Below are 25,246 nucleotides of genomic sequence, written 5' to 3'. Positions count from 1 at the left end.
AATAATTTACTTAGGCTTTGCTACAATGATGCAATAAAAGTAAATTATTTAATTATTTTAATTATTTAAAATAGAATTTAATCGGAATATTTCAATTGTAATTTCACATTATTTTTCTTATTTTATAACAAAACAAAACAAAACAACAGTTTTGCTCTGCTTGTTAATAACATAAATCATGAGATTAATTGTGATTAATTGACAGACCTAACAGCACAGCTAAAAATATCTTTATAGTTTTGTGGGGAAAAATTAGATCATATTTTATTTTGGGTTTGTACTGTACAAGCATTAACAAGTTATTTATTATTTAAATGATTTAAAATATTTTAGTTATATGTATATTTTCTTTGATATATCCCACTTACTTTTCTCACATTGTATAAATTAGCTTTTTATAAATTAAAATATATAAGTGCCTTTATTCCTCTCAGGGATCATCATAATTCTGGATACTTAAGTGGCATCAAAAAGAAAAAAAAAGAAAAGCTGACTCCTCTTTAAAGTTTGAAATCAGATCTAAAATGCTCTATACATAATTAGATTACAAGTCTACTGCACAAACAAATACATCTAGTTTTGGAATATATAAACAAACAGTGTGGATGGGAGACACTGTATTTATTTACTGTATTTAATGTTTTGAGAAACGCTTTGATGGAGGGCAGATCATACTGTAAATACATGAAAATAATCGGATGGTGGGATCTGTCTCCAGATGTGCTATAAATAGACTGCACCAGTTTATCGTTACATCATTTGCGACAGATTGTAATTTGACTGATAGAGAGCTATGCGACCACCAGCTGTTACATCACACAAGCGACCACCTCAGACCATCCATCAACGAGCGTCCCCGGGCTTTATTATTATTATTATTTTTTAATAATGCATTAAGGCTGACCACGATCACCCCATCCTCATCATCACCCATGACGTCATCACTCTATGTCACAGCATCAGGGGTTGTCGTTAACGCCCCCCTCGGCCAGATCAGGAAGTGAATCTGTGGGAAATAGAAAAACGGTCCCTAGAATGACATAGAAGCGGGTGAGGTGGGGTAGACCGAGACACCGGGACTAACGCAGGACTCGACACCTATCTGGATTCATCCAGGTGCAAAACCACGTTATCGTTGGAAGGCAGAAAGCACTGGAGAAAATGCTGATTAAAGAATTGTAAGTGCAGCGTTATTTTTGGATCTGATTGTGATGTGGGAGCATCCTCTGTCTGTCCATACAGCGCAGGTAGGCTACCAGAGGCCATGGCGACATTGTAAACTTGACTTTCTCACAGTTCACACTTAAAGTTCACCCTTGATCGTGAATATTTTTTGAGACATTTAATATATAAATGGCTTTGGTGCATATTTATCAATTTACCTGGGCCTACAGTAGCTACACTTTATGTGTGTTTAAAACGTGCCTGTGACGTTTTGACTGGTGCAATTATAACATTACCTCTGAATATTAATATATATTTTTGAATCAATTAGACGCTATTAAGAGGATGTTTTGGCACAGATATCCCATCAACCGAGTTTAATTGTCATTGTGTTATTGATACGCTCGTGAAGGTGAAACGGAGCGAATTGAGCACACCGCGTATCGATATTAAATGACGCCTGTGTATTTATACTAATACTTTCAGAAACATCCCGATCATTCATCACCATGTGGCCATGAGATTGGCTATATTCAAACTTTCGTTAAACCGTCCGCGCTTTTCAGAACAGCTGGATCCGTTCACCTTGCGCATGTTTCATTGAACCGCGCGACGAACTATAACTTGATAATATACTCCAAACCTCCCCCCGCCAGTCACCTTTGAAATATTAATAACCTTTCTTTGCCCACAAACACAGAAGGCACCGGCAGAAAGGTCACTGAAACCATATGAGGCTTTATTCATCTTCAAACAGTGCAGATTATATTATAGCCTAATTCATAATATTTTCTGACGTGTTTATTGGATTTAGATGGGTTTTGGGTAGTGTACACATTAAAAAAAAATAAAATAAATAAATATTTATTTTTAAATAAATATTTTTTAAATAAAAAATAATTTCTGTTAGTAATTTTCAGGGAGTCTGTTAGGAACTCAAATCGTATTTTGGCGCCTCTATCGTCAAACTATCGCAAAGACGTTTTCAACAAACGCGATAAATTTAAAGGTGTAAACCCACTCTAATAAAGTGAAAAATATTGACAGTAATTTTGTTTTGTTAGCACAAGATCCAGACAGCGATTGAGCAGCTGTTTCCAGGGCCGGATTTACGCATAGGCATTCTAGGCACGTGCCTATGCTTGCTCGTCCAGGGGGGGCCCAAACACAATGAAGAGATATATAATATTTTTGTTATACTATGGGATATCTACAACAGTAAAAGAACCAAAACCCCAGAAGACATTGAGCAAATAAATATAACAAACAATAGGGTAAAATTGACAAACTATTTCCATGTCGTCAACCTTTTTTATGTACGGAAATCATGCTTTCTTTCTCCCGTTCTCTCTCACACTCGCACACACACAGTACAGACATGCACTCGCGCTCACACGCGGAGACGCGGACAGAAACTTGTCATCAGTGCTGTGGCTGCCCCGCGAATTTATCAATAAAAGAGTTTCGCAGCTGAAAAGCTACATGACATTTCTCAGTAGCGAGGTTCTTGAAGCAGTTCAACTTAAAGATTCGCTATTAGTAGATGCTGCTGCTGAATACTGCTGAGAGACGCACAGACGCAAGTATTCACACGCACTTAATCTCTCTCTCTCTCTAATAACTGCGTTAGCCTGCAGGCCATTAAAATTATTAGAGAAATAATGCACTCCCGAAGTGGTTATGTTGCCACGTCGCCCCGCCTATTAATGGAAAGGTCTTTCTCAGTTCTCAAACAAATTAAGAACCTACATTCGATATTTATTGACTGAACGCAAGCGCTTATTGCGATAGAAAACACTGTAACGGTTTCCACTGATTAAGAAATATTTTTGTTTGCTTGGGTGGTAATATTAGGCCTATTATATTAATAGGGGAGGGGGCCCCAAAAATTAGTTTTGCCTATGTCACGAAAAGAGGTAAATCCGGCCATGGCTATTGCCATGGTTACTCCCTACGCAAAGTCGATTTTTGTTCGCTTGAGTTATAGCGCACTCTGAAGTAAACTTCTTTGGTTACTGTGTAAACTTAGGGCACTTTCATCTGGTTAGGCTGGGACACCAGCATTATACCAGTTAACAAGCAAACCATCTGTTTTTTCTCATAGCAGGGACACAGGCTACATTTGTCCTTAAAGTGATAGTTCACCCAAAAATGAAAATTCTGTCATTAATTACTCACCCTCATGTTGTCCCAAACCCGTAAGACCTTTGTTCATCTTTGGAACACAAATTAAGATATTTTTGTATGAAATCCGAGAGCTTTCGGACCCTGCATAGACAGCAAGGGAACTACCACATTCAAGGCACAGAAACGTAGAAAGAACATCGTTAAAATGGTCCATGTGACATCAGTGGTTCAACCTTAATTTTATGAAGCTATGAGAATACTTTTAGTGCACAAAGAAAACAAAAATAACGACTTTATTCAATGATTTCTTCTCTTCCGGTCAGTCTCCACCACCATTCACGACAGTACCACGACACATGCGTGTGCATTCCTCTGCTTGTAAACAAATCACATCCGTGTTCTACGTCAGAACGCCGGCTCCTGCGTCAAGCAGCATCACATGCATGTGTCGTGGTACTGTTTGGAAAGACATGAGGGTGAGTAATTAATCACAGAATTGTCATTTTTGGGTGAACTATCCCTATCAGAAATACCTCTTTCTCTTTAATTCCCCTGTTGAGGGGTTCTTGCAGGAATGAGCACGCACACATCTTCTGAATGACTCAGCCACGAGCTGAATCTCTTCAACGCGACGCATGTAACAAGGACGCGCTGCAAACGTATTATCATGTGTCATACGCTCCTCGTCGCCGGCATCTCTCTGACGTCACTTTCAGCCACGTCATGGAGATTTCAAGGAATAGAGAGGGTTCCGCAGAGAACGAGGTGTCCATTATGCATCATATGTAGCTTATGATTTTAAATAAAAACATGACATAGTGTTAATCTTCATATTTTAGAAATGAGCTTACGGCAATAATAAACGAATAATAACAAATGGCACGTTGTTAAGAGGATCCGGTTCTCTTGGCTCTAAAGTGGATGCTTGTACACCTCAGGTCCCTCAGGGTTTGCTGTCCATGGTACTTTCACTAATGCACAAAAAATAACTTTCAACACTAAAAATACCCTTGGGTGAAGAATTAGACCTTTAACAGGAATTGAAATGTGGTTTGAGTTTCAATTCTGATCAGTTGTATTTAATACAGATTAAAATCCAATTTAAATGTTCCTTATATATACTCTTTTTGGATAGTTGAGATGAGAATGAGATCCATATAAATTTTAAACTTAAATCTTGATGTTTATAATAAAAAAGCCTATGGATGTTATGCATTAAACTCAACATATAAGGATTTTTGTGCTTTTATTAGACATAAGTAGTCTACTATTTGTAGGCTATGTGAGCTAAAGCAGTGAGCTCTTGTTCTGTGTGCCTCTTTCTCACTGCTCTGGTGACACTTTCCTGTGATCCAGTTCACCTCCAGGATTCAGACACAATGTGTTCTGGGTCTCCTACTTAACTTATATGCCATAAAACCTTTTTAGTCACACGTGCCATGCCAATTTTACAATCTATATGGGAATTTCTCAACACTTCTGGCCTGTGAAATTTTAGAAAATAATCTCTTAACTAGTTTATTTCGTTTGTCTCACTAACAACATCCAACAGTGTATAAAAATCCATGTGAATTCTGCCATTTGTCTTTTTTTGTTACAAAATCATTTTCACAGAATAAATATTGAAATGGTTTATGATTATTTAAATTTAGATGACCATAGTTTTAATTATGTAATGATTCATATTTTCATAATGGATTTTCATAGTTTAAGACTGAAAAACGGGCTTTAAAGGGTTAGTTCACCCAAAAATGAAAATTCTGTCATTAATGACATAATTTTAATTTTTGGGTGAACTAACCCTTTAAGAAAAAGGTAACATCATAAATATTATTCTAAATAATAATAACATATAAATAAGATGCATTAGAAAACTTCAAAAATAAATTATGAAATGTCACATTATTATGTCTTAATCTCTGTCTGAATGCATTTTGTTTCACATATTTAGTAAAATAGTGAAGCTGACCTTTCAGCTGAATATTGAATTTCAGAATCTATTTGTAAACTTAATTGTCTTATTACCGAAACAATAAGTAAAGACTTTCTTATACAGCGAAATGCTGCCATGCAGGCAAAGGCATTTATAATGCAGAAAGTAGCCTGGGTGTCATGGAGGCAGAGTACATGAGACACCAAATCCAGCACGGTGACCGATAGTCCCTGTTCAGGACACAGGCAGCACTCAGGAGGGCAAGGTGACTCCTGCTATTAGCAGACGCTAACAGCAAACAGTAAAACACACCTGTGCGACCATGGCATTTGATAAATGGCGAGACTTCCCTCTGAGTTTATGAAGCATCTGATATATGGTGAGGATAGAAATTCCCTCAAGCGCAAAAGGACTATATACTGCAGAATCATGTTCATAATCAGTATTTTTGATTTGTTTTCCAGTAAAAATATCAGAATTATCCTAACCTCTTATTCTCATCAAAGCATGGACTTCTTTGCCAATGATCTTACATTAAAGGTGAACCTGGTCCTTGACCTCCTGACAAGCTCATGTGTCCTGTCACAGAAGCCCTCATAAGTCAGATGTAGACAGTCCTGAGGGGTGTGTGTGTGTGTGTGTGTCATAAGGCAGATAATGAGAGAGCTGTGCTGGATTGGAGCACAGTAGTGGTGTTGTCTTACTCCTAAGAAGTATTGATTATATATGGGAGCTGCACAGAGTTTGTTACACTGCCAACTACCATCCAGAAACAGTACACAGATATCAGAGATGTGCTTGACAAGGAATAGCTTTTATAGGTTTGCTAATATGAACAGGTTCATTTTGTATTCTGATACGTTAAGCCACTAAATATAACATGTGTTGAAGAGACAAAGCCAAGGAGGTCCTGATGCACAGATTGTGTTATAGTCTCTTTATCATTTTTTTTGCAAGTGCTGTAAGTTATGGTTTATTAGGAATATGAGATGAGCTGAAAATGACTGTGGAAAAATATCAACAAAATTGCTTTGAAACAGAGGGTATGTAACATTAGCGCCAGCTTCCCAAACACTGTTTTCCACTGTGCACTGAGAAATTTTTCTTAACTTCATTAGTGATAAAATAATTGTCAAAAGTCTAATGGAAAAAGTGCAAAGATAGCTTTATATTTAAGTTATACTTATTTGATATTTTAGGGTACTTATGTTGGTGTAAAAATGCAGCATTTATATATTTTTATTTGTTTAAAAAAAAATGCACTATACTGTTAAAAAGTTTGGGATCAGTAAGATTTTTTAAAAGAAATTATATTTTTATTCAGCAAGGACACATTAAATTGATCAAACATAAAGTAACACAGAAACATTTATAATGCTACAAAATTTCTACTTCAAATAAATGCTGTTCTTTTGATGTTTCTATTCATCAAAGAATCCTGAAAAAAAGTATAACTTTTCACAAAAAATATAAAATAGCACAACTGTTTTTAACATTGATAATAATAATAATAGTAGTAATAATAAATAAATGAATAAATTACATTTATTACATAATAAAAGTAATACATTACATTCTAAAATATGTTAAAACAGAAAACATTAACATTTGTAATAATATTTCACAATATCACTGTTTTTACTGTACTTTGATTAAATAAATGCAGCCATGAAATAATTAAAAAACGTATTTATTTCAAACTTTCACTGAGTATGTTGTGGTAATCATTTAAGAAATTGTCAGAATAGTGCCCAAAGAAAAATCCTATTAATTTCTGCAGTTTAAGAGACATGATGGTAATAGCTATAATGATAGAGCAAACATGCTTATTACTGGTAGATTTTAAATAATTTGTTTTTCTTGCTCTCTTGCAGTCGAGTGATCCTACCGATTTCTGTGGAGGAGGTAAGTGCAAATTGAGAGTGTGTGTGTTTGTGAGTGTGTGTTTGTGTACAGCACACAGTGAACGCTGGTAATGACACTGAACCCAAACATTGTTTTGGTATGTATGTGTGCGGCGTCAGTCGCTGATTTGCATATGCTGAGTTCGGATGACTCAGTTTTAGCTGGTTTTGACAGCAGAGGAGTCACGATGATGTAGTTTCTTGATGCTCTCCATGTGCACTAAGCCACAGATCCGCACACCACTCTGTCATTCAGTCACTTATGAGTCAGTTATCTCAGCAAGAGGATGAATCTTTCTCCTCTCATGCTGTTTGATCCCGTACAGCCCGTGCAGAAACACTAATGCATCATTTCTCTCAGTTTGTGCCAATAATAATAGTTGTGCTTTTGGCCTTGTCAGCAATTCTCACATCTTTGCTTCCTCTCTGTCTCTCATTCTTTCCTCTGCCCCATTCAGACTGTGCATTCCCTGTGTCTCCCAGTCTCCTCATTTCCCATGATCCTCTAATCCTCTAGTGTGTCATTCTATTCAGTGATCTGGTCGTGAATATCTAAAGAGTTACCTGATACCACCTCCTTCTGCTTCTCTTTCTCTCCGCTTTTCTCGTCGTCTAGCCTCACGCACATTTGTGATCTGTAAAGAAATAAAATTCACACTTTCACTTTTATGCTTGAGGTGGCAAAAGGGGGGAAGTGCCAACTGCCAGTTTATTTTGAGCATTAAAGGTGCAGTGTGTAATTTTTGACCACAAATCAGAATCAGAATATGCTTCATTTGCCAAGTGTGCTTTTTCTGAAGTGAAAATCTGCGTGTTTGTAAGAAACAAATTCAACATTAAAGGATTAGTTCACTTCCAGAAAAAAATTCCTGATAATTTACTCAATCCCATGTCATTCAAAATATTCATGTCTTTCTTTCTTCAGTCGAAAAGAAATTAAGGTTTTTGAGGAAAACATTCCATGGATTTTTCTCCATATAATGGAATTCAATGGGACCAAAGGGGTAGAAGGTCTAAATTGCAGTTTCAAGCAGCTTCAGTGAGCCAGTGATTCAACGGCCCATTCAGATGGACACTTTTGTTTTGTTTCTAATTGAATCAGCCGTTTTGAATGAATCGTTTGATTTGAACGATTCAATAAATCATTTATCAAAACAGGGGCTTGCTGCCACCTACTGGTGGTTTTATTGTCATCATAATTTATCTATGACAAGCCTAAACCAGCCAAGGTTTCAGCACAAAAGCACATTTAGCAAAATATTGTTTAATTATCAATATTGACCAAAATTCCTCCATTTCAGGCCCAAGAAGGAAAAAAGAAGCTTATAAATAATAGTTCATTTAATAAGGCTAATTTTTCATTAAATAAAAACCTTTTTTAAAAATTAGACAAATTTTGTAATCATTATGTAAAATTAGCTACAGGACCCACATACACATTGAAACCGCAATTTGGACCTTCAACCCATTGGGTCCCATTGAAGTCCACTATATGGAGAAAAATCCTGGAATATTTTCCTCAAAAACCTTAATTTCTTTCGACTGAAGAAAGAAAGACATCTTTCTTTCAAGAAACAAATCTTGGATGACATGGTGGTGAGTAAATTATCAGGAACTTTTTATTGTGGAAGTGAACTAATCCTTTAAAGTGCCCCTATTCCCTTTTTAAGGTTTCTAATATTGTTTTGGGAGTCTCCTACAATAGGTTTACATGCATGCAAGGTCAAAAAACGCTTTCATTTTCTCAAAATATGCATTTAACATCACCTAATTTTCCAACAATTCTCAAACGATTCGTTCGAAGCAATTCTAAGATTCGGTCTCTCTAAACCCCTCCTTTCTGTGTGCTACTCTGCTCTGATTGGTCAGATGGCCCAGTCTGTTGTGATCCGTATTTTGAACACTTGATAGAAATCTTGATAGAATTTCTCATGCTTACAGGGTGTGATTCAGTGGAGCCAGCTGGTCCAGATAAACTGGGTACTGAGCCATCTTTCAAGAGCAAGCGTTTTGTGAATCCCGTGTTGAACTCCCCACGATTAGAGAAGCAGTCGTCAGTAAAATGACAGGAACACAAAAAAAGATTGGGGTTGTACTAAAGTTGTTCGCGCCCAGCCAACGTAGAACATAGGTGAGATTCAAATTACCGATGACTCGTTTAGGCTGTTCAGAGTCGATTCTTTCTTTTGGGAGACAATAACTTCATTTATCGTGCACTTTGCTGATCATTTATATTCACATACAGCTACATTACACACTGAATGAAAGGCAATATTCGAAATGGCATAATAAGGGCACTTTAAGACGTTTTTAAATTCACACCATTGCTTCTGGCTAAAATACGAGTCCTCTATCCATAATATTGCTTTCTAATCTGAATCAGGAGAGAAATATGCACAGATCATGCACTATTTACAAGCGAAAACAGTCTAAAACTGGTCTAAACAAATATGTCTGTGAATTTTGATGTGAGAGGACAACGGGGGATAGGTTTTTTCACTGGAGGAAGTGTTACTATCAATTATGGACAGAATTTAAAATGTCTTGATGGATTTGTTTCTTACAAACATGCAGCTTTTCACTTCACAACACATTAATGATGGACTGGAGTCATGTGGATTACTTTTGGATTATCCAGATAAACTGGGTACTGAGCCATCTTTCAAGAGCAAGCGTTTTGTGAATCCCGTGTTGAACTCCCCACGATTAGAGAAGCAGTCGTCAGTAAAATGACAGGAACACAAAAAAAGATTGGGGTTGTACTAAAGTTGTTCGCGCCCAGCCAACGTAGAACATAGGTGAGATTCAAATTACCGATGACTCGTTTAGGCTGTTCAGAGTCGATTCTTTCTTTTGGGAGACAATAACTTCATTTATCGTGCACTTTGCTGATCATTTATATTCACATACAGCTACATTACACACTGAATGAAAGGCAATATTCGAAATGGCATAATAAGGGCACTTTAAGACGTTTTTAAATTCACACCATTGCTTCTGGCTAAAATACGAGTCCTCTATCCATAATATTGCTTTCTAATCTGAATCAGGAGAGAAATATGCACAGATCATGCACTATTTACAAGCGAAAACAGTCTAAAACTGGTCTAAACAAATATGTCTGTGAATTTTGATGTGAGAGGACAACGGGGGATAGGTTTTTTCACTGGAGGAAGTGTTACTATCAATTATGGACAGAATTTAAAATGTCTTGATGGATTTGTTTCTTACAAACATGCAGCTTTTCACTTCACAACACATTAATGATGGACTGGAGTCATGTGGATTACTTTTGGATTATTGTGATGTTTTTATAAGCTGTCTCATTCCTGTTGGCACCCGTTTACCATCCATTGGTGAGCAAGGGATGGCCTGTGGGTGAGTAAGTTTTCAGCAAATTTCAGGTATTCCAGCTATTATTAAACTATTTCTTTAAGATCCAGTCACATAATTACCAATCTGATCACATAAAGCATCTCAGCTGCTTTTAGACTACCTGACTCCAGCTGTTTATGTCTTTATAAACCATGGCCTAGTAATTTCCTGGTATCTTTGGTGCCATATGAGCAGGTGGGATCTGCCCTGGGGGACAAACCCTTCCTCTAGACCAGATTATACAAATTAAAGGGCTGCTTCCACCTTGTGAGGCCCCTCTTCATCTGCACTCATTTTTACATACCTCAGCATATTCTGCAAAAAAGTACTGACAGCCAAGATTCATTAGGATAATAGTCTTATCAGTTGTGTCACGTAAAATATGTCTAGGACGAGACATTTTAATATAAGCCCTTCGTGTCAGGTCAGAGTCTTTTCCTTGCACCCAGTGGGAGTTTAAAAGGTTAAAAAGCAGCTTTTGCATTGCATTACATTCATTAAGACTGCACAATTAAATGGATGTTGAGCAGATTAGATTTAAATTGAGTTGAATGAACCAAGGGTGGGTGAACATTTCTAGTTTCACACTTTCATCATCATTTTCATTGATTAGTGTATTTTCAGTCAGAGTAATGATCCTTATTGTTGAAATGCTGTCATTAGCATAAAGACATTGCAGATAAAATATGATTGGCTTCAGTGGAAAATGGACATTTAAGGGAAGCCAATTCATTTATAAAGGTTGATCTATAATTCATAGAGGTTTATTTTGTGAATATGTAGATCTTGAAAAGTATAGTTTCACTGCAGTATTTATAAATACTGCAGTGTACTGAAATACTGCAAGATTGTGATTATAATATTGATTTTATGCAGCAGTTCAATAAAAAAAGAAGTTAATAACAACCTTTATTTTCAATGTGGAAGTAAACGATATCCTGTCAATGCACAAGATTTCATTCAAGACTTAGATGTTAAATAAACAATTAGAATAACAGTGCAGTAAACCTAGTGTGTTTATGATAATGATAATAAAATAATATGATAATAAATACTACTTAACTGTATTATTGTACAGCAAAAGTAACTGGAATCGTCTGACACCGGAAGCCATACACATTCTAGTTGAAAAGGTCCACAACTTCTCTTACGTTAAAAATAAAGTGGATTGAGTAACTTACATTTTAGGCACAATATTGTCAGCTACTTAATACGACAATGTAACAGTCCCAAACAATGTCAAAGCAGAAGCGTCACGCATCTCAGAGCAACACAAAGTGTTTTTCGTTTCTGAATGAATTTTAAAACGAATCGGTTGAGTTTTTCAGTGACTCACTCACTTGTTTTGTTGCTGAATGAATTAGAGTTTTGAATGAATCGTTTGACTGAATGATTCAAACTCACACATAAAAAACATATTGTTGACTAATATTTCTTAGATTGCTTGAAAATAATAAGGATGAAATCTTGAATCCACATTTCAAAAACATTGAATCATGGCATGATATTAATTCCTCTCTCTGCAAATTTTGGCCCTCTGTGCCTCCCATTTTCATAAAATGAATCACCACTGGTCATTAGTCTCCCAAGTTTGCAGATGTGAATAAATAATGACAATCGACTTACTTTTGAGCACTGAGAGCAGAGAGCAGCTCTTGTCAGATAAGCTCACATGAATTAAAGCCCTGATCCTTTATCTGCTTTCAGGAGCCTTAAAGACACATTTTATTTGGCGGATGTTGTTTAAAACAAGAGGGCAAAATGCTATTCCTGGAGTCCTTTCATTCAGCAGGGAATGATGGATTAAGAAAGCTTACTTTCTTAAGGGCAGCTGGACAGTTTATGCCCCCTTATGACACTCCCTCATTTCTACCCTTCTTCCTCCTCCTGTTTATAATCATACACGCACACTAACACCACAAGCTGTCTGTCATTGTAGACTGGCTGGCGCATGAGACATCCTTTCCCTCTGTTAGCCTGTCGATTAGTCTGAGCTCACATCTTTTAGCCTGTCCATCACCATCAGTGAACTATAATCAGGGCTTAACCACACTCTCATGTAGCCTACACATTATCACATGCTGCTCATTCAAAAAGATTACGGTTTTATACACTGTCACTTTAAAAATAGATGTATGGCACACTAATACAAAAAATAGCACATCCGCTGCAGACGAAACCCTGTCCAATGCTGTGTGTGTGTGTGTGTGTGTGTGTGTTGAAAAATGTTTAAATTGGCACGCTAATTTAATTGCACAGAGCGATATTAAATACACGATATAAGGAATTTTTAGGTGCAGAAAATTAATTATCAGAATCAGTAGGTGTCTCTATATCTAAACATACACAGACTTACAGTCGTATCTTTATTGTAAAAATATTTAACTCGGAAACATGCATTTAATGGATATTATATGTAATAATTGCTATTCACTCATCAATTTCATACGTCGAAAAGAGTTTTTCGTCCTCTAAACTCATTTATCATCAGAAGTAAGTCAGGTTTAGCTCTCATTACAGTATTGGATTAAATCTGTCTTTTAGGTTTGTGGGGACTATTATGTGAAATAGCTTATTCAGGACAGTGCTAAATAAAAAATAACATGCAATTTTCATGATCCCTCTTATTTTGATTCAATTATTAACATTTTGCACATTCTGCGAGAAGTATGTAAAAATATGAGCACAACTGTATATGGTGTGGTGTTCTGAATTGAGGAGGCGAAGTTTCAGGCCATTTAAAGTGCCCCTATTATGCCATTTTTAGGGTTCCTAATATTGTTTTGGGAGTCTCCTACAATAGGTTTACATGCATGCAAGGTCAAAAAACGCTTTCATTTTCTCAAAATATGCATTTAACATCACCTAATTTTCCAACAATTCTCAAACGATTCGTTCGAAGCAATTCTAAGATTCGGTCTCTCTAAACCCCTCCTTTCTGTGTGCTACTCTGCTCTGATTGGTCAGATGGCCCAGTCTGTTGTGATCCGTATTTTGAACACTTGATAGAAATCTTGATAGAATTTCTCATGCTTACAGGGTGTGATTCAGTGGAGCCAGCTGGTCCAGATAAACTGGGTACTGAGCCATCTTTCAAGAGCAAGCGTTTTGTGAATCCCGTGTTGAACTCCCCACGATTAGAGAAGCAGTCGTCAGTAAAATGACAGGAACACAAAAAAAGATTGGGGTTGTACTAAAGTTGTTCGCGCCCAGCCAACGTAGAACATAGGTGAGATTCAAATTACCGATGACTCGTTTAGGCTGTTCAGAGTCGATTCTTTCTTTTGGGAGACAATAACTTCATTTATCGTGCACTTTGCTGATCATTTATATTCACATACAGCTACATTACACACTGAATGAAAGGCAATATTCGAAATGGCATAATAAGGGCACTTTAAGACGTTTTTAAATTCACACCATTGCTTCTGGCTAAAATACGAGTCCTCTATCCATAATATTGCTTTCTAATCTGAATCAGGAGAGAAATATGCACAGATCATGCACTATTTACAAGCGAAAACAGTCTAAAACTGGTCTAAACAAATATGTCTGTGAATTTTGATGTGAGAGGACAACGGGGGATAGGTTTTTTCACTGGAGGAAGTGTTACTATCAATTATGGACAGAATTTAAAATGTCTTGATGGATTTGTTTCTTACAAACATGCAGCTTTTCACTTCACAACACATTAATGATGGACTGGAGTCATGTGGATTACTTTTGGATTATTGTGATGTTTTTATAAGCTGTCTCATTCCTGTTGGCACCCGTTTACCATCCATTGGTGAGCAAGGGATGGCCTGTGGGTGAGTAAGTTTTCAGCAAATTTCAGGTATTCCAGCTATTATTAAACTATTTCTTTAAGATCCAGTCACATAATTACCAATCTGATCACATAAAGCATCTCAGCTGCTTTTAGACTACCTGACTCCAGCTGTTTATGTCTTTATAAACCATGGCCTAGTAATTTCCTGGTATCTTTGGTGCCATATGAGCAGGTGGGATCTGCCCTGGGGGACAAACCCTTCCTCTAGACCAGATTATACAAATTAAAGGGCTGCTTCCACCTTGTGAGGCCCCTCTTCATCTGCACTCATTTTTACATACCTCAGCATATTCTGCAAAAAAGTACTGACAGCCAAGATTCATTAGGATAATAGTCTTATCAGTTGTGTCACGTAAAATATGTCTAGGACGAGACATTTTAATATAAGCCCTTCGTGTCAGGTCAGAGTCTTTTCCTTGCACCCAGTGGGAGTTTAAAAGGTTAAAAAGCAGCTTTTGCATTGCATTACATTCATTAAGACTGCACAATTAAATGGATGTTGAGCAGATTAGATTTAAATTGAGTTGAATGAACCAAGGGTGGGTGAACATTTCTAGTTTCACACTTTCATCATCATTTTCATTGATTAGTGTATTTTCAGTCAGAGTAATGATCCTTATTGTTGAAATGCTGTCATTAGCATAAAGACATTGCAGATAAAATATGATTGGCTTCAGTGGAAAATGGACATTTAAGGGAAGCCAATTCATTTATAAAGGTTGATCTATAATTCATAGAGGTTTATTTTGTGAATATGTAGATCTTGAAAAGTATAGTTTCACTGCAGTATTTATAAATACTGCAGTGTACTGAAATACTGCAAGATTGTGATTATAATATTGATTTTATGCAGCAGTTCAATAAAAAAAGAAGTTAATAACAACCTTTATTTTCAATGTGGAAGTAAACGATATCCTGTCAATGCACAAGATTTCATTCAAGACTTAGATGTTAAATAAACAATTAGAATAACAGTGCAGTAAACCTAGTGTGTTTATGATAATGATAATAAAATAATATGATAATAAATACTACTTAACTGTATTATTGTACAGCAAAAGTAACTGGAATCGTCTGACACCGGAAGCCATACACATTCTAGTTGAAAAGGTCCACAACTTCTCTTACGTTAAAAATAAAGTGGATTGAGTAACTTACATTTTAGGCACAATATTGTCAGCTACTTAATACGACAATGTAACAGTCCCAAACAATGTCAAAGCAGAAGCGTCACGCATCTCAGAGCAACACAAAGTGTTTTTCGTTTCTGAATGAATTTTAAAACGAATCGGTTGAGTTTTTCAGTGACTCACTCACTTGTTTTGTTGCTGAATGAATTAGAGTTTTGAATGAATCGTTTGACTGAATGATTCAAACTCACACATAAAAAACATATTGTTGACTAATATTTCTTAGATTGCTTGAAAATAATAAGGATGAAATCTTGAATCCACATTTCAAAAACATTGAATCATGGCATGATATTAATTCCTCTCTCTGCAAATTTTGGCCCTCTGTGCCTCCCATTTTCATAAAATGAATCACCACTGGTCATTAGTCTCCCAAGTTTGCAGATGTGAATAAATAATGACAATCGACTTACTTTTGAGCACTGAGAGCAGAGAGCAGCTCTTGTCAGATAAGCTCACATGAATTAAAGCCCTGATCCTTTATCTGCTTTCAGGAGCCTTAAAGACACATTTTATTTGGCGGATGTTGTTTAAAACAAGAGGGCAAAATGCTATTCCTGGAGTCCTTTCATTCAGCAGGGAATGATGGATTAAGAAAGCTTACTTTCTTAAGGGCAGCTGGACAGTTTATGCCCCCTTATGACACTCCCTCATTTCTACCCTTCTTCCTCCTCCTGTTTATAATCATACACGCACACTAACACCACAAGCTGTCTGTCATTGTAGACTGGCTGGCGCATGAGACATCCTTTCCCTCTGTTAGCCTGTCGATTAGTCTGAGCTCACATCTTTTAGCCTGTCCATCACCATCAGTGAACTATAATCAGGGCTTAACCACACTCTCATGTAGCCTACACATTATCACATGCTGCTCATTCAAAAAGATTACGGTTTTATACACTGTCACTTTAAAAATAGATGTATGGCACACTAATACAAAAAATAGCACATCCGCTGCAGACGAAACCCTGTCCAATGCTGTGTGTGTGTGTGTGTGTGTGTGTGTGTGTGTGTGGTTTGCAGTGCGAGTGGGATGATAATATGTGATGTAGGTTGGATTTTCATAGAGTGCTGCAAAGTCACGCATTCTGCTAATGGCGTCTGATTGGCTAAGAGGACAGAGGAAATCTCTAATTGGCAGAGGAATGATGACACTGCATGAAGATACAGAACCACAGACATAGTTCCACATACTACACAGGAATCATGAAATCCATCCATGTATATATATACTAGCCAAGAAAGACGGTTAATGATCTTTGCATTATAGCCAAAGAGACCATTTGGCTCCAATTAGGTCAGTGAGAGCAGAGAAAGAAATATTATCAGACTGATCTCTTTCTCGCTCTCTTTCTCTCTCTCTCTCTCTCTCTCTCTCTCTCTCACACACACACACACACACACACACACACGCTTATGTGTGATGGACGGTGTGTTTAGGGATGAATGCCCACATTTAAGCAGCTGGGCTGTTTCTAGGTAAGATTCAGGAGGTGTTTTAGCTCGAGTCTTTGCTGCTGGCTCAGCTTAGACTCTGAGTGAAGGCTGCTGACAGTGTACGCGTGTCAGGACACTAAATCTCTCGATCTACACTCTTAAAAATAAAGGTTCTTTACTGGCATGTATGGTTCCCTGAAGAACCTTTAACATCCATGGAATCATTCAATTGGACAAAATGTTCTTTATAGTGGAAAAGGGTCTTTATATTCAAATGTTTTTGAAAAAAAAAAGGGTTTAAGAACTGTTTGCTGAATTGTTCTTTGGGAAACCTAAAATCGTTCTTCTATTGCATTGCTGAAAAAACACACTTTTTTGAACCTTTATTTTTAATAGCACACAACAAAATAGACTAATTTTACTAAACAATATCTTCAAGTTTTCTCATTTTATATTGTCATGCCCATTCAAATTTAGGGGGCATGTGCCAAGTGTATATTGTGAATGCTTTTTTTTATTGATTTATGTATTTTTGTAATTAAGCAGCAAGATTATTGTATGGCTATAAAAAAAAAAAAAATCTAAATTGCTTTAGCGATGTCTAAATGTCCAGTCATAAGCTTTAAATTGAAAATGAGCATCATTAGTAGATTATAATCTGAATTTTGACTGAACTTTTTGCAGTGTTTACTCTGTACGATGTGTGCGTGTGTTTATATTCTAACTATATTCCCTACAGGATTATATGTGATTAAGATATGAAAGAGGCTATTGTTTATTCAGCATAGTTCAGCAGAAGAGGAGGGAAACACACACACAGAAACAGGAGAAACCAGGATTAATAGACTGTAGTGTTCAAATATTCCTCATATTTGAATACAGACATGCTTATGAAGTTTGAGATTGTGGAATGCATTTCTGTGTGTCCCACAGTATCAGGTCGGGCAGCTGTACTCAGTAGCAGAGGCCAGTAAGAACGAGACGGGTGGAGGAGAGGGTGTGGAGGTGTTGAAGAACGAACCCTATGAGAAGGATGGAGAGAAGGGACAGTACACACACAAAATCTACCACCTGCAGAGGTGCTCACAATTACACAAACCCACAGACACACGTGTAATAATAAAATAATAAAAAATAGGTTAATCATTTACACATCCTCAAGTTGTTCCAAACCAGTATGGCATTTGATCTTACACAAATAAAGAAGTTTAGCTGAATGTCCTGGTTGTTATTTTCCACACAATGAACTGTTGAACTCAAAAAAATGACAAAAAGCACCATAAAAATGGTCTTTTGTTGGTTCCTCACATAAAACTATCAAATTGCTTTAGAACACTCAGACTATGAATGATATGGACTATTTTTATGTACTTTTATGATGCTGTTTTGACATTTTGGTGCTTAACTTTTCCTTTTGCTTCATTTTCTGTTAAGTAACACTTTACGGTAAAAGTGACGTCTGTAATTTAAGTCAAAAGAAATGTAAAAATAATGAATGTTTACAAACAGATTTCCAAAATACCTCCATTGTCTGTTATTGGTCAGGCAAACAGATAGCCCCGCCCCAAACTCACACCATTGGTTGAGCCACTATTGCTATGTTGACCTGGTTAAATTGCTCAAACAAACAGAGCAACGTTTCGGAGAAAGAATTTTAACAAAAAAAGACACATTTCTGTTTATTTTGTCTATAGTCTACTTCTAATTGCATTTTTGCTTTTTCAGTAAAGTCCCGTCATTTGTACGAATGCTTGCACCAGCATCAGCACTGAACATTCATGAGAAAGCTTGGAACGCCTACCCATACTGCCGCACAGGTAACACACACACACATACCCACACACACACACACACACATACGCACACACACACACACACACTTAGAAGCTAAATTTCTTTTCATGTGCTCGTTGTTTCTCTTGCTTTCTTATTATTATGTCTTCCTATCTATTTCTCCTTGTCTCTTTCTCTGTCACTGCATTTGCGGGCACTGAATAATTCACTGTTTGAGCTGAGCAGGAGTGGAGTTACAGCACAGGAAACTGAGATTATACTACTGACACATTCCCTTCACATCATTTTCACAGCCGCATAGACGACAGACTCCCCATTCGCTGAATAATGTTATCAAGATATTTCTAAATCTCACTGCAGTGCTTAAAACAAACTGAAGTCTACAGTTTTGTTTTTGAATAAATGGAAAAAGCTGATATGGCAAGTATTGAGCTGTACTGAATTTTCTAATTATTAAATAATATAAATATTGAATAACAAAATTATTTTTTCTGAGATTATTGGCCAACTGTAAGCAAGCTGCTAGAAGAAAGAAATGTGTTTTCCACTATTTGTCCAAGTCAAGGTGTCTACATATACAGTAACACTGTAGTGTGGCAGAGGTATTCAATTAAGAGCCAAGAGCTCTAGCTTCTACTGTTCCTTCACAGGAAATGTCCAGACATCTGTTTCAGGAGTCAGTATGGGATTTTTGTATTCAATGCAAATTACAAAAGTTGGCAACCTAATTTTACCTTACCTTGTAAAATTAAGAAATAAAAAAATCTTAAAGGGCACATCGGATGCAAAATTAACTTTTACATGGTGTTTGGATATTAATGTGTCTTAGCAGTGTGTGGACACAACCACCCTACAATGATAAAAATCCATTCACCCCAAAAAACCTAAGCAGTCTCCGTTATCAAGTCTGCTGACGGACTGTCCCATATTAACATATTTCCGCCCTCAACCAGTTGTATGCTGTCCCGCCATTTTCTCCGCGCTCGAGCAGCTGTAGCGACAACAATGTCTCACAATGCAGGTGTTTTGAAGTTGGATGTAAAAGTGAGCATTTAAGTGTCTTCATTTTCTCCCATTGAGAAATTTTAAACTAAGTATTTTACAGACATTTCACGAAGACCCTAAAAATCATACCAACTTGTAGAAAATGGGTGTCTGATAATAAAATGGAAGTAGTGATAGATCTTTTCTTCTTTATTGTGATGTACATCTGAGTGCAACAGATTATTGAAAAATAAAATAATCCATCGGTTGTTGATTGGATTTCAGGTTGTGGGAGTTTTTTTGTTGTTGTGGGGTCAGTTGTGGAGGGACTGGGTTTAAGCAGACTAAATTATTGGAATCGAGATAATAATATATATAATATAATAATAATAATAATGCATGCCTAGATGAATCGTTCGCAGTAAGATAAATAGCATACATTTGAGAAATAGATAGGGTGAATTTTCATTTCATGCTGACTTTAAGTAGTCAGAATTTATGAATAATGATTCATAGTCTGAATATCTTGAGTTTGAATATGGATATTATTTTAGTATTTTTACTTCCAGACTAAATTCACATGGGCTAAAATGAGGTTAAATAAAATTAGAAATGGTCTTAAATGAGATGTGATGTTTTCTTAGAAATGATCTAATTCATATTTTATTATCCTGTCTCCCCCATTGTCTGGCCTGCATCACCCGTCAGTAATTACTGTAAGTATACACTCTTTGCAAGTACACAAATATGTATTTTTCTAGTAACACTTGTCATATGAATGAACAAACATGTTGATGTACAGAACAAGCACATACAAACACTCACTGTTTGAGTGAAAGAGAAGACAGTAACTTTAGCTGGAGTGAAAGGAGAGAGGACAGACGTCAGTATGTCACTGCGGAGTCTGTCCATCAGTTATGGTTTATCAGTTTGTTCATTGATTATCTGTGTTTTTAGAATGAGTATATGAAAGAAAACTTCCTCATCAAGATTGAGACGTGGCACAAACCCGACATGGGACAGCAGGAAAATGTGAGTATAGTTTGTGTGTGAACTCTACAATTTTGTGTAAAGCCTGATAATCATGTTCTCAAGCATGATTGTTGTGTTCATCTGTACAGGTTCACGGGCTAGACCCAGACACCTGGAAGAAGGTGGAGGTGGTGTACTTAGACATCGCAGACCGGAGTCAGGTGGAGCTAAAGGTGGGCTTCACTTAGATAAAATTGCTACCTGTTACTTTCTAATCTGATCAGTGTTATCTGTCTATAGGACTATAAACCAGAGGAAGACCCCACTAAGTTTAAGTCTGCAAAGACTGGAAGAGGGCCGCTCGGTCCGGATTGGAGGGTGATATATTTTAAAGCACTTCTAATGGCTGTGTGCTTGAATAAAATTTGTGTAAATGTAGTAAGTGCATGCTTGATGTATGAGTGGGAAGCTTATTATTGGGAAATTATATGCAAATGCTTAATGGATTTTGGGTCTGTGTAGAAAGAGCTACCTAAAAAGACAGACTGCCCACACATGTGTGCCTACAAACTGGTTACTGTCAAGTTCAAGTGGTGGGGCCTGCAAAACAAAGTGGAAAACTTTATTCAAAAGGTCAGTGTAAAACATCTACAGTATATGTGATTGATTAAAGAGTTTGACATGAAATCAGATTTGACCATATTTAGTGCATGTTCCTGGTCTGATCGTGTATGATTCATCTGTGGATGTTATTCCTTAAAAATAAAGTTTACTGAGAGGACTTACATTTTTGGCCCTCTTATTTTCACCTGTCATAGAGGCTTTGTTGGTAAAGGCCGCAATTTTTGCCTTATCCAACTCAAATTCATTTAGTTTTTTTATAGTCAAAAAACATAAAATGTGTTGTTTGCCAACTCTTTTCAAGCCACAATCAATATACACTACTGTTAAAAAAACCAAAAAAAACCCTTTTATTCAAATAGGACGCATTAAATTGATCAGAGGTGACAGTAAAGACATTTACGAAATGTTTATATTAATGAAAGATTTATATTTTAAATAATTTTTTATTTTTTTTTTTACTTTATATTCATCAAAGAATTCTGAAAAAATGTGTCATGGTTTCCATAAAAATATTATGCAGAACTGTTTTCAACATTGAGAATAATAAGAAATGTTTCTTGAGCAGCAAGTCATTATATTTAAATGATTTCTGAAGGATCATGAGACACTGAAGACTGGAATAATGATGCTGAAAATTCAGCTTTGACATCACATGAATAAATTATTAATTTAAACATATGAAAACAGTTTTCAATTTTAATAAAATTTCACAATATTACTGTTTTTACTGTATTTTGATCAAATAAATGCAGCATTTTGACTTGAAATCTTACTGATCCAAATATTTTGAATGGTAGTGTATGGCTGGAAGTCTGATTAAAATCTTTTTTTTTTTTTTTACACATAAACAAATGGCATCAGAAAGTTACAGTTACCATTAATTTATATAAATAGCATGTTGTCTAATTCCTGATAAAAATTAAGTTCCATCCTAATGTTTTATGTAAATAAAATCAGTTGTGATTACCATTTAATGTTGACTTTAAATTTCATGTCATGGCATCTTGTGGATATCAGTTCAACCTATATAAAATTCATCTTCCAAAATGAATTTTGTACCTCTTTCTCCCTTTAAAAGCAAGAGAAGCGCTTGTTCACTAATTTCCACCGGCAGCTGTTCTGTTGGATTGATAAATGGATCGAGCTGAACATGGACGACATCCGCAGAATGGAGGAAGAGACCAGGAGGGAACTGGATGAGGTCAGATGAGATGCCCTCCAGCAGATTTACATTTGTTTTTGTCCGCTTTAAATTATTCCTCATCTCTGTTGTAGTTTGAACAAGCCTTTATATGGTAATGATGAATTTTAGCCAGTTAGACAAACATTTAACAGAGTACTGACAGCTGAATTCATTAGTTGCGAGACTGAGTTTTTGTTTATGTTCTGGTGTTTTGAGTGTCGCCTTCGACCTGCCACACATTTTCCCACCGTACAGATTATGTGTAACAAGGCAGATGAATAATTGAATGTAGCCCATAATGAGGTCCAGTCACTGCGAACAAAAGGGGCAGCAGAGCGGAGCAGGTCACAGTTCAGCGCTCTCAGGTGCTGTTTGGGGAATGAGTGACATCACATATTGGCGGCATCCCCAGCTTCACATACTTTGCAGGACTATCCCAGAAATCAAGTGTCTCCTCCTTGACTTCCACAAGTGATCTGTAATCTACCAGAGGAAAAGAAAAATCAGTATAAGTCCTTCCTGAATCACATTTTTAGCCCCTTCTTCTTCTGCAAGGAGCTATTTGCTTTATGTACACATGCATGCTTTTCCATTGCTGTCTTCCAGATGAGAGTGAAGGATCCAGTGAAAGGCATGGTGGCTCTTGAAGACTGAGGCTGCTCTGTGTTCCTGGATGCTGCTGTTCATAAAGGTAATTCATGATCTTTAGCGCCCCCTAATGTCATTTATCTGAAACCGCAAGTGAGAACTTAAAAATTATTTCATATTTCCTAGTCTATGAATTCAACATATAGGCTATGTTTGGGATAGCATACTCACATTAACATTATTGGGAGTATATAGTTTATATTGTATGTACAGTATGCAGATTTTCTGTATGCATAGAATATTCCCACAGTGCATTGCACTGAACTTGGCCTTTCATTGACATTGTGATGAATGAACACAATCTCTAGAAGTATTTTTAAGTTGGTAACTGTATGCCACAGCTGATAATGTCACCTGATGTTTTTTTTCTGTATTATTGAAATATATTTCTTATGCTCACCAAGTTTGCATTTATTTGATAAAAGAAATGCTATTATAATTTAAAATAACTTTTTTATTTGAGTATATATTTTAAAATGTAATTCATTCCTGTGATGTCAAAGCTGAATTTTCAGCAACATTACTCCAGTCTTCAGTGTCTCATGATCCTTCAGAAATCATTCTGATCTGCTGATCTGCTCCTCAAGAAACATTTCATAGAATTATCAATGTAAAAACCGATGTGCTAATTAATAGTTTTGTGGAAACCTTTTTTTTTCAGGATTCTTTGATTAATAGAAAACTCAAACGAATTTTGTTGTAGCATTAAAAAAAAAACATTATTACTTTTGATCAATTTAATGCATCCTTGCTGACTAAAAAGTATTTATTTCTTAAAAAAAAAAAGAAACTTACTGACCCCAAACCTTTGAATGGTAGTATGTACTGGACCGTATTCAATCATTATGTTAGTAATCTATTCTGAACATAACTGTGGTGTTTAACCTTTAGAGTAAATGAATGTTCTTGTTCTCTCTCTCTCTGCCATGTCATTTCCTTCATTTCCTGAGTCTTTCTCAGATCAGACCTGAACTACTGGAGACCAGCAGCATCACTCTCCTCAAATCACAGCAACATGTCTTTTTAATCGTAATGGAAGTCCTTCATCCAGCTCTTTTGGTGACCGTTTGTCCTGAGCATCTTTCATATCCTCCTTTCAGTCTGACAATGGAGCACATTGACAAGTTAAATAGGCTATTATTCCGGTTCTATCCTCATGCCCAGTTTCTGAAGTCTTACCTACTTAAATACAGGGACGATCAGCGGTTAGTCATTTATGATGTCAGATCATTACCTTAACATATGGAGCTCGGCAGAATTGTGTTTTAAGATAAGTTTAATGTAAAGCAGATGATATTTGTGTGTATATATATTCAGAATATCTATTGGCAGTGGAATTATTGTGACAGATGTATAAACAGGGTTTTTAAGTAATTGTTCTCCTAATTGTTTTGCGGACCAAGCCGGTTTTCCTTGTTTTGTTTTAATCTGTAGTGATTTGTTTTTGTTGCTTTATTTTTTTTATTTTATTTTACCCACTTTTTAGCCTATTTACTAGCTGATCCAAGATGTAAGTGTGTCTCTTTATAGTGTAGTATTGTACAATCATAGTCGTGTCATCCTGACCATTCATTTATTTTTAACATGCATTGTGGATTCATTTTTTTTGGCAGCTGCTTGGTCACCTTAAAATGTCAGCAAGTACTGTTCATAATTTAATGCAAGACAGAGTTTTTTATAACTCATTGAACAGTATCACATTCTTGGAAGTATTGTTGTTTGTTAATCAGTCAATATTAATGGTTTCATTGTCATCTCTTCCACAATTTCCTTGTGTGTGTGCTATTTTAGTCAAGTTATTGTATTTATTTATTTATTTTTTATAAAAAAGACAGGCGTACCGTAGGTGTAGCTCTCTCTCCCTTGGCTGTTTTTGATTGGTTTACAAGATAAATACAAGATAGATACAAGAATAGATCAGGCTCCGCCCTTTTCTTTAGTCAGTGGCTGACTGTCTTTGAAAGAACTTGAAGAGGCAAAGCTAAACCTTTTAGCCTTGACATCTTTCATAAAATTTTACTATGACTATTTTGTTCTCTAATGGCTGTGTGCTTGAATAAAATTTGTGTAAATGTAGTAAGT

The 25,246-nt window shown here is 36.3% G+C and overlaps 1 protein-coding gene across 2 annotated transcripts; it reads left to right on the top strand.

Moving 5' to 3' along the window:
* The first annotated feature begins 1,000 nt into the window (after nucleotides 1-1,000).
* On the top strand, nucleotides 1,001-25,049 carry LOC107701111 (phosphatidylinositol transfer protein alpha isoform). 2 transcript variants are annotated; one of them, XM_016503042.1, is made up of 12 exons: nucleotides 1,001-1,178; nucleotides 7,099-7,129; nucleotides 17,893-18,038; nucleotides 18,685-18,776; nucleotides 20,446-20,453; nucleotides 20,695-20,769; nucleotides 20,859-20,942; nucleotides 21,010-21,087; nucleotides 21,232-21,342; nucleotides 22,412-22,534; nucleotides 23,123-23,207; nucleotides 24,125-25,049. In XM_016503042.1, the coding sequence occupies exons 1-11, from the start codon at nucleotides 1,162-1,164 to the stop codon at nucleotides 23,168-23,170; spliced, it is 813 nt and encodes a 270-aa protein (XP_016358528.1). In that variant the 5' UTR covers nucleotides 1,001-1,161; the 3' UTR covers nucleotides 23,171-23,207; nucleotides 24,125-25,049. The 2 variants fall into 2 exon arrangements, with proteins under 2 accessions (XP_016358528.1, XP_016358529.1); XM_016503043.1 differs by having other exon boundaries at nucleotides 24,115-25,049.
* The last annotated feature ends 197 nt before the right edge of the window (nucleotides 25,050-25,246 follow it).

The sequence above is a fragment of the Sinocyclocheilus anshuiensis genome, unplaced genomic scaffold (genome assembly GCF_001515605.1).
Source record: "Sinocyclocheilus anshuiensis isolate Anshui unplaced genomic scaffold, SAMN03320099.WGS_v1.1 scaffold907, whole genome shotgun sequence".
Taxonomy (NCBI): Eukaryota; Metazoa; Chordata; class Actinopteri; order Cypriniformes; family Cyprinidae; genus Sinocyclocheilus; species Sinocyclocheilus anshuiensis.
Note: the sequence above shows the minus strand (reverse complement) of the source record. Positions and strands in the feature narration are given on the sequence as shown.

Bases quoted from the DNA above. Each gene is read 5' to 3' on its own strand.
- LOC107701111 (XM_016503042.1), top strand. The intron at 20,770-20,858 runs GTGAGTATAGTT...TCATCTGTACAG, and splicing joins ACATGGGACAGCAGGAAAAT to GTTCACGGGCTAGACCCAGA. The intron at 22,535-23,122 runs GTCAGATGAGAT...GCTGTCTTCCAG, and splicing joins CCAGGAGGGAACTGGATGAG to ATGAGAGTGAAGGATCCAGT.